Genomic DNA, 10348 nt, shown 5'->3' with positions numbered 1-10348 from the left:
GCCGTCGTGTCTCCATTACAAAAAGGGACCCTAGCGGGATTTACCAGACTCGGGAGGTGACGTGATCATTCTGCATCATTTAGCCACAGTTTCGATCGCTGTTGTTGTAGCGCGAGGGTCAAGTACTACTCATGGCACATCCCACCTTTAGTCATATCCAGTCAGCATCAAGGACTTTTTTGTGACGAAGAAAAGTACCTACCCCAATAGACCCAGCAGAATCCAGTCTAGGTTGAAAGTGCACAATGGTGATTGTATGTTTGGGACTCCTTTTGAACTCTGTCATGAAATGTAATATGATGAAATGGTAAACAACAAGTAATCAAATGACAGATGCGAAATTCATCACAATACAAAATACATTCCTTCATGAAGTTTGTGTTTAGGGTTAGGTATTGTTTTAAATCTGTCAGCTAAATTGTTTGTCTGGATAATAGTGAGAAACATTCGGAGAACAACTGATGCACGCACACACACATACACACACACACACATACACAAACACACAAACACACACACACTTAGACACATAAGCTGACTCGGATGTATAGGATGCACAGGATTTGCATTTCACCCATATTTTCAGATAACCTGAATTGAAACTTCACTATTTTAGCCCAGTACCACTAAGACCTGTGATAATGACTCCCTTTACCATTAATATATTAATATCACATTCTCTCCGAAGTTCTTGGTTCTATCAGTCTTTTCTAATGTCTATATTTTGATATTTCTGTATTAGAATAAAGGGAGAATAAAGTCAGCCATGGTGTATAAAAGAAAGGGTAAAAGGGGTACAAGTGGGATTAGGCTATTAATTCAAAGTCAAGGTGTCTAAATTAATCTCTCTGAGTGTCTGAAAAAGTTCTGTAACATAGCTAGGCTAGCCTACAGTGATACAGCCCACAACAACTTTTCCTGTCTTTACAGCTTTCATTTGGTACTTTTTGTCATATTGACTGACGGACTGCAACATGTTAGTCTTATGGTCTCGAGGATACACTTTTATTCTGTTATAGCAATATAAATGGAAAGAAACACCAGCCCATGTTTGTGATTTCTGCATACAGGTGTCAGAAAGTTTAATAACATATTTTGTGATCACATCCCTTCAATCTTCATAAGCCTATTACACTCAATCACAAGAACGACACAAACATACAGTAAAACCATTGCATTCACATACTGTGCCTCTTGTGTGGATCTGGATATGTGGTTTTGCAGTTTTGGTGTACACCACTAGGTGGAGATCGGTCCTTTGGTTAACCTGGTGCTATTGTGCTATTTCTCACTTGAATGTGAGGAGGTGACATCATACTATCTGAGGGACAATACTATGAAATCAATTATATTCCATTTCAATTGCATTTTTGTAAATCATGACAGCTGTTATTGTACAATGTTTTGACTAATCACAATAAGTAAAATATTTGCTGAAATTGCAAGTTTTTTCTTTTTTCTTTTTTCTTTTATTCCTTTTTTTAATTCAGAACTCTTGCAGGGTTTGAGGGCTGCATCTGTGTGTGTGTGTGTGTGTGTGTGTGTGTGTGTGTGTGTGTGTGTGTGTCAGTCTATGCACGTATTTACAAGCTGCTATGGTTCCATTTTCTCCCGTTCCCACTGCCCTTTTTCCGCTGAGCTGTGGCTAAAGTGAGCTGATGACCTCACCAGGCCTCTGCCATCGCCTCTGTCAAAGGAGAAAGAGCAGAGATGGGCGGAGATGTCCATGGTGATTAGATGCACAATCACAAGCGTGGTGACAGAGCAGAAACCAAACAAGAGCACAGAGAGGACTCCAAGTGCTGCTGATGTCAAGGGAGCTCGGAGCCACCAAATATAAACATTGTGCCAAGAATAAACAAGATCTTCCTCTTCTTTCAGACAGGAAGTGGATTAGGAGAAGACTAAGGCCATACCATTATGCTTAATTCTAAAAAAACTAAATAGACTATTGGTATCTGATAACTCATATTATCATGGGCTACAAGTAAAGTAAATGATAATAATTCTAGCTCAGTTACTGTTACACTTAGAAGTACTTGGTGGAGGCTCTTATCCAGAACAGACTTAAATTATAATAACAAAAAACAATAACAATGAACAAAACATTATAAGAATCTCAATTATATCCAAACTATAGAATGGAAAAACCTGTAGTATGGTCAGAGAAGCACAATAGAAATAACTTTTGTTGACATTTCAAATGACTATGGAACAGGGCGGATGCTCCACTCTATTGATGGAGTTGGTGGTGCCATGTTCTGGAGTCATTTCATCCATCACTTTCAACAAGGAGACATTACTGGCAGACTGGCGCTGTCCTTATCAACTGTTGTAACCAGCATGACAATCAGATGGTGACATTGTTGTTTTGTCCCCATCACACAACTCCCACCCTCACACACATACACACATACGCATACACACGCACCCACACACACATACACTCACACACACACACACACACACACACAAATGCTACTTCTGGGTTATTCACACAAACACCACAAACTCACATCCTTCTGAGTCAATGTTTCTAACTACGTAAAGTACCCCTCTTTCTTCACACACACATACTTACACAAAACACTTTTGAGTCTGACATTCACTACTAACAGTTCCACCCAGCAGAACCTAGTCTAGGATGAAAGTGCATAGTGGTGATTGTATGTTTGAGACTCGTTTTGAAATTGAACTCTGTCATGAAATGTAATATGATGAAATGGTAAACAACAAGTATTACAAGAAATCAAATGACAGAAATACAAAATACATTCCTTCATGAAATTTGTGTTTAGGGTTAGGTATTTGGCAATTCCACGCAAAACTGTCAGATCCATAACGCCAACTAAATACCATGGCATTATGTTGGCGTTATGGATGTGACAGTTTTGCGCGGAATTGCCACATTGTTTTCAATCTGTCAGCTACATTGTTTGTCTGGATAACAGTGAGAAACATTTAGAGAACAGCTGATGCACACACACACACACACACACACACACACACATACTTAAGACATATAAGCTGACTCAGATGTACAGGGATGCACAGGATTTGCATTTCACCCATATTTGCAGATAACCTGTAGCCTGGAAAATCCAGACCCTGATAATCTAGAAAGATTAAGGGTCTGGCAAAGAGCAATGTAATGGCCCAACTCGAGGGGCAGCAACAAGCATGCACTTAAAAATCTCACTGCACCCAATTGGATAACACTAGACCATGTTTACTCTGAATGATTTCGGACTTCGACGCAATCGGATAACACTACGACCAATATGTACTGTCCTCCAACATTGCAGCGCTATCTTCATCAGTTTAGCTGGTTCCCCGGAATGTTGGGGGAAAAGTAACATGCATCATTGCTCTTTGCCAGAGTGTCTCGCAGAGACAATTCCATTGTCACTATTGAAATGTCACTATTTTAGCCCAGTACCACTAAGACCTGTGACAATGTCTCCATTTACCATCAATATATTCTCTATTTTTAATATCATATTTTTTCTCCGAAATACTGGTTTCTGACTATCAGTCTTTTCGAATGCTTATATTTTAATATTTCTGTATTAGAATAAAGGGAGAATAACGTCAGCCATGGTGTATAACAGAAAGTGCATGAAGTTATTTTCATTTATCTTCAGTAAAGGTAGGGAAAATTAATTTCAGATGTCAACAGGTAGGCAAAACCATCCCTCCTCTGGGCCTCCCATCCAAAGCAGGTGGGATGTGGGGAGGGGTTCTCAGAGAAAATCAACAGGGAGTCCAATGAGAGAATGATGCAGTCCCTAGTGGCCTCGCCCCCTCGGGACCGCGCCTGCTGTAGGGGTGAAACTTGTGCATGGTTCTTTAAAAAGCTTTGCTGGCCGTTTCAACTGACTCTCCAGTGGACAGACAGCGAGATGAAGAGCAGCGCCGATCCGTCATCATGTGCACCGGGCTCCGACGGACCGCCTGCCTGTTGCGCCTCACCGCAATCTGCGTCTTTCTCTCCCACACGGCCGCCTACTTCGGGTCAGCCATGCTTTATTCATTATTTCTCAATGAATGGCTCTCGTGTCCTGGTCATGAGGATATAGATAGCCAAGTATTATAACAACTTTGTTTGTGGGTTACTGGTATATCCTAAATATTGGGTTTCTCATACCTTTTAAAGCATTTGAAGCGGATTGTTATTGTTTTTACGCATTTGGGTAGCTTTGCGCAATTACGCGCGCCATGAGCGATTTGTTTTCATTATTTAGAATTATTTAATAGGCCTAAGTTGAAAGGTGTCGCCTATAATATCATACATATGACTGTTGATAACGGCTGGTAACTGTTGGACTGTTGGCAAAATAACTTCTGACTTCCTACAATTGATGTGAGTTGTTGTTGGGTGTTCCGCACTGCATAATAAGGATATAAATAAACCGACATGGGCCAATTTAATTAGTTAATTTATTCTTATAATACCTGCTTGTGAATTACGCCTACCGTCCTAATACTGACGGATAGTAGACTAGAAACTGATCTCGCACTCGTTTGCGAGGTAGTCCAACCACGTTCCCTTGCTGCAACCAGATGTCCTCTTTCGGCCGTGATGTTTGGGTTTGGCACTGTCCCAGTGCCCTTGCTTACCTGGTCATTAAAAACTACCAGGCACATGTTCGGAGTGCTGAATTCTTGTAACATTTATATTTATATGTAACAAACCCACCATCTATTGTATAGAACTGACCTAATGGTAACTCATGTGTTGATTATTGACCCCATGTCTATGTAATTCAAATCTCAAACATGTTTAAGTTACATAAATAATACCTTATATATTCACACATATACACATACCAATATGTGTTTTTCTGTAATATTTGTATGGTCTGTCTCTTACGTCTTCGTGTTGTACTTTCTAACGTTGTCTTCACGTCTCACGACGATTCATTCATTAAAAAAAAACAGCAGGCTGTTTCAATTGTGAATCAGAACAGCAAACATGAATCCCCAATGAAATTGATTATTGCACAGGGGGGGGGGGGGGGGGTAGGACACGTCGTATATAAAATTCTTTCTTTCTTATTTTCAGGCTGACAGGTCGGGAGCCCTTGGTCTTTCTACCGGGTCCCTTCTCCAGTGATCCCCCATCGGGCAAAGCGCACCTGAAACAATGCGAGCAGCTGAGCTTGACCCGCCGACAGAAGCGTTTGTGTCGCCGGGAGCCTGGGCTGGCTGAAACGTTAAGAGAGTCGGTTCGCCTCAGCCTCTTGGAGTGTCGGTACCAGTTCCGCAATGAACGATGGAACTGTAGCATGGATGGCCGTGGCAGCCTCTTGAAAAGAAGTAAGAATTGCATCAATTGTAGGCTATTGAAAAAAACAAACATTAATTGCACTGAAAAAATGGTTTTGCCTCATTCACGAAGAATGTGGAAATAATATCAAGAGTTAATAATTAATTAGCCTGAAAACCAAGTCTTACTAATTCTGAATGCTTAAATTTTTAGACGTTACTGTTTATTCAGAAATAGCCGCAGGCCTGCATGGTGATTAGTTTAGGCTAACTTAACCTAAATATTTCTTACATCTTTCATGTGCTCAATCTTGGGCTGGGAACCGTAAAGCCATGTGCAGGTCAGCATGCCGGTAATGAGGGACTTGGGAAGGCAGGAATCCCTGTGTGGTGCGGCCTCGCAGGGCCGCGGGAGATATTTTTATCTCGCGGAAGAGCGCCCAGTTCTCAGAGGAAAAGGGCGGTGTGATTGCAAGCTTTCATCTAAGAAAAATCCCTTCCTAGTCAAAATAGTAATTAATTGGATCAAAATATACCCCAGTGACGGCTCTGGGCTGAGCAAACAACGACTTTAAACCCGCGCTGTGAGGTCGGAGGGGGATTATGGTTAAGTCGTAGTGAAATAAGGCACTCAACATTTAATTGAAAAAGTAGCAGTACATGCGCTGAAAAAATAATTTAAATAATAGCAGAAACCACTGTGACCAGTAGGCCTATATTTTTCAGACTAAAGCCTTTGCCACATAGCCAGTCTGGGCTAGTCCGGTCACTAGCCTAAATAGTATTTTACGCATAGTATGCCTAGTCTTAATCTAAATTCACGTTTATTCAATTAAGATATTAATTAAATGGTGTTCGATTCTATATATGTGAAAATGTGTAAAAGAATATGTGTTATTATACAGGGTTAAAGTTATTTTAAATGTTTTTCACAGGTTTCAAGGAAACGGCATTCCTCCTGGCCGTGTCTTCCGCAGCATTATCTCACGCACTGGCGAAAGCCTGCAGCTCGGGGCGTATGGAGCGCTGCACGTGCGACGACTCGCCCGGCCTGCAGCACCGCGAGGCCTGGCAGTGGGGCGTCTGTGGGGATAATTTGAAGTACAGCACCAAGTTCCTCAAAAAGTTCCTGGGCCAGAAGCGGGTTAGCAAGGACTTGAGGGCCCACATCGACTCCCATAATATCAATGTGGGGATTCGGGTAAGTCATGCCCTCTGTCTTTTTCTCCTTCTCTCACACACACACACACACACACACACACACACACACACACACACACACTCACCTATGCCTAAGAGTTTCCTTATAGTTCCAGCAAAAGACAGTTCTCTATGGGTGTTCTGTGGGAGTTTAGTTTTGACCACCACCATGTGTCTCCATGGGGAGATGTTGTCTGGAGCCCGGAGGGGCCAAGCTTCTCTTTGGCTGAGACGGGCAAGTGAGAGCCGGATCTGTGGAGCCAGGTGCCCCCCCCCCCCCCCCCCCCCCTCGGTCTCAGCCCAGGCGTGACAGCGCTTGCAGTGGGGGCCCACTGTAAATTAGAGGTCTCCCTTTTTGAGCGATTATAAAGCCTCTGTAATATAGTAGCATTTTTTCCGCATTCTGTATGCCCTGCATGCCACCGCCACAGCCGCTGCACCACTCAGGGAAATCATAAATCCTCATAACAGCACGGTAACCAGGAGACAGCCAGCCTCGGGCTGTCCGCTCTGAGAGAGACAGAGACAGAGAGAGAGAGAGAGGGAGAGAGAGAGAGAGTGCTAAATGTGGACAAAGAGAGAAAGAGAGACAGGAAGGATAAACTTTGAACTGCTTTATCTCGATCTCTCTGAGGCCCTGTAGTGCTGCTGAACACCTAGGGCCAGGAATGGTAAGAAAAACAAGTCAAAGGGGTATGATGTTTTCCCCTCCTCTCCTCTCCTCTCCCCCATCCTATCTTCACCCGTTTACCTGTCTGTCAAGCAGCCCTGGGGGGCTCATACCTGCGTGGGGCAGGACTGAGCAGAGGCAGTGCAACCCCCACCTTGCCTCTGGGTACCCCGCACCCGCTTCTGCTCCATCATGACCTCACTCTTCTTCTCTGTCTGTCTGTCTGTCCCCTTGTCTTCCTGTCCTTAATCTCTCTCTCTCTCTCTCTCTCTCTCTCTCTCTCTCTCTCTCTCTCTCTATCTCTCAACTTTCTCTCTCTCTTTCCGTCTGTCCTTGCCTTTATCTCTCTTAGCAAGGGTCCACCCTGGGTGAACTTTTGACCAGAGGCACCGACCCCTCCCAACATTGCCTCTACATCTGTGAGAAAAACGGGTTTCTATTTTCCATATCAGTGGACAGGGACAAGAGGGCAGACAGGACGTGTTGGGTGTAAATGTGAAGAGAGATAGACAGACAGACAGATAGATAGACAGACAGACAGACAGATAGACAGACAGACAGATAGAAAAGTGTAAGAGGGAGAAAGAAAACTCATAAACGAATTGGAACACGACTGGCAGATCAGCAAAACAGTAAAAAGTGTCTATATAGCCAGTAGGACTGGAAAAGACATGTCAGGCATGTTTGAGAGAGAAAGGGCTAAGTGAGAGACAGTAATAGAGGGTAAGGAGAAATGGAGGGAGAGAGGAGAGAGAGAGAGATCCACAGGACTCGTCTGAACACATAGCGTGTGGATCCCCAGGCACTGTTGGGGGGTCAGAGGTGCATGAAATACGGCAGATTGGGCGTCCCTCTCCACCCCACCATCCATCACACTAACGACACACACACACACACACACACACACACACACACACACACACACACACTAAGAGCTCGCAGTGCATCCATCCAAAATCCTACTGAACACCCCCCCCCCCCCCACACACACACACACACACACCACAGGAAACATGTTCACAGCGTCCCCTGATCGGCACCTAAGATAAGACTAGTGTTAATGAATCAGGGTGATGAAACTGACATGCCCCCCCCCCTCCCTCTATGCATCTGCATTCTCATTGCCTCTCATTTGGTCTCTTCCACCCTGTTTTTTCCCTGTTCCCACACTCTTCTCCCATATAGTTTTCAATGATTATCTCTGCTGTATACGTCTCCATTTCCACCCCTCTGTTCATTGTTTTACACCTTGACCCCTGACCTTTGACCCCCCCCTCTGTCGACACAGGCGGTGAAGAGCGGCCTGAAGACCACCTGCAAGTGCCACGGCGTGTCGGGCTCGTGTGCCGTGCGCACCTGCTGGAAGCAGCTGTCGCCCTTCCACGACACGGGCCGCCTGCTCAAGTTCCGCTACGACACGGCCGTGCGGGTCCTCAGCGCCACCAATGTCGCCACCGCCGGGGACGTGGAGCTCTCCGGAGGCGGCCACCGCAGGTACCCCTCAGCCGCCCCCTCCGGCTCGGGCACCTCAGGGGGCTCCGGGGCCGCCATCGCCGCCATGACGCCCCGGGCACGCCCCACCGAGCTGGTCTACCTGGAGGAGTCGCCGAGCTTCTGCCGGCAGTCGCGCTACTCGCCGGGCACAGCGGGCCGGCCGTGCGCCAAGGACACCAGCTGCGGCAGCCTGTGCTGCGGGCGCGGCTACAACACGGCGCTGCGCCTCACCACGCTCTCCTGCCACTGCCAGGTGCGCTGGTGCTGCCACGTGGAGTGCCAGACCTGCCTCCGCGAGGAGGAGGTGTACACCTGCAAGAAACACTGACCGAGGGGACAAGAGGGACCGAGAGGGACAATACGGGAGGGAGGGAGGGAGAGAGAGAGCGTCTGACAGGATGTAAGGAAGAAAGAAAGCAAGAAAGAAAGAAGGAAAGAAAGAGCAAAATAATGAAAGGAAGGAAGGAAGGAAAGAAGCCATTAAAATTAAATGATGTAAAGAAATGGAAAAGACCACCAAAGTAAGTAAATGAGCAAGTAAGGCGGTGGTGAAGGAGGGGCTGGGAAAGGAAGTGACGTTATGAACGACAGATAGGAAAGACTAGAGATAGGAGAGGAAAAGACAATAGAGGGCAGCCCTCTGTAACAGTCTCCTGGCTGCAGCGTCAGACACAATGGCTCTAGACAAATGTCTCCTGCTGGTGTTCCCCGGCGTCCCGTCCACATTCGGCCTTCCCAGAACTCCACGCGCTCGGACAGAGGGAGAGCAAGACTCCTGGGTTGTTTTAGGTCGTCGTGGAAACAAAAACATGACTTGCTCATTATGTGTGAGCCCTGAGGCAGGGGAGGGGGGGGGGTGGGGGGGGGGGGGGGGTCGCTTGTGGACACAGGCCACATCTGCTTCATCCAGGACTAAATGAGCGAGCCTGATTGGGCAGTGTAAGCGGCCACAGTAAGCGTATGATTGGATAACATGCGCACCACACTTAGCTTTGACTGAGGACTGCAGAGCACGAGACTCCACGTTGGACAGCCCGTAGCAGGAGGGAGTTTGGAACAATTCCTGGGATGGGAGGCGTTATTGGACTGAAAACTCTCAAAATGGGTTTGTCAGGGTGCAGGGGTCTTTCTCGCAGACGTCTCTGTCTACCTGCCTCTGCCTGTCTGCCTGTCTGTCTGCGCACTTGTCTGCTTTTCTCTGCCTGTCTCTTACTGTGAGTACATACAGAGTCAGTAATCTGTTCTCAGATCAGTGTATCTGAAAAGTCTCAAGCACTTACTGTAGTACTGTAGATGCCATAAGCCTTTTTATGAGCATACCTATGTCATATTTGTTTTCATAAAAGCACATATGCAACATCAGAGAGGCAGAGGCTTCTCTGTCTGCTGTATTTTCTTTATGTATGTATATATATATACATATTTTAGTATGCATCCTACCGCATATGATTTTATAGCCAAGGAGAGATATGTTGTAAATATATGTCAAACGACCATGGTATAAATATCTGTTTATGAGACAAGATGAAACAACCTAGCACGGCTTTGCCACAGCGAGAGGACCCATAAAAGAGACGTTTGTCCTGTGTTGGATAAACTTTTGTGTTCCAGAGCGATCTGGCCCCTCTTCATCTCCCTGTGCCATTCTGTCTGTGTTCAGTTCTATCACTCAGCATTCCTGTGTGTCCTCTATCACGTTTGCATTCCCCTGCCATT

At 45.6% G+C, this 10348-nt stretch overlaps 1 protein-coding gene across 1 annotated transcript; it reads left to right on the top strand.

Annotated features, from left to right (window-relative positions):
• The first annotated feature begins 3894 nt into the window (after positions 1–3894).
• wnt9b (wingless-type MMTV integration site family, member 9B) lies at positions 3895–8985 on the top strand. Its single transcript, XM_042087479.1, has 4 exons — positions 3895–4014; positions 5066–5319; positions 6204–6469; positions 8427–8985. The coding sequence occupies exons 1-4, from the start codon at positions 3929–3931 to the stop codon at positions 8958–8960; spliced, it is 1140 nt and encodes a 379-aa protein (XP_041943413.1). The 5' UTR covers positions 3895–3928; the 3' UTR covers positions 8961–8985.
• The last annotated feature ends 1363 nt before the right edge of the window (positions 8986–10348 follow it).

Source organism: Alosa sapidissima, chromosome 3 (assembly GCF_018492685.1).
Source record: "Alosa sapidissima isolate fAloSap1 chromosome 3, fAloSap1.pri, whole genome shotgun sequence".
Taxonomy (NCBI): Eukaryota; Metazoa; Chordata; class Actinopteri; order Clupeiformes; family Clupeidae; genus Alosa; species Alosa sapidissima.
Note: the sequence above shows the minus strand (reverse complement) of the source record. Positions and strands in the feature narration are given on the sequence as shown.

What these genes read in the sequence shown, in the direction of transcription:
- wnt9b (XM_042087479.1), top strand. Translation starts at nt 3,929, where the DNA reads ATGTGCACCGGGCTCCGACGGACCGCCTGCCTGTTGCGCCTCACCGCA. An exon ending in TGGCAGCCTCTTGAAAAGAA is followed by an intron (nt 5,320 to 6,203) that starts GTAAGAATTGCA and finishes TGTTTTTCACAG; the next exon opens with GTTTCAAGGAAACGGCATTC. An exon ending in ATATCAATGTGGGGATTCGG is followed by an intron (nt 6,470 to 8,426) that starts GTAAGTCATGCC and finishes CTGTCGACACAG; the next exon opens with GCGGTGAAGAGCGGCCTGAA.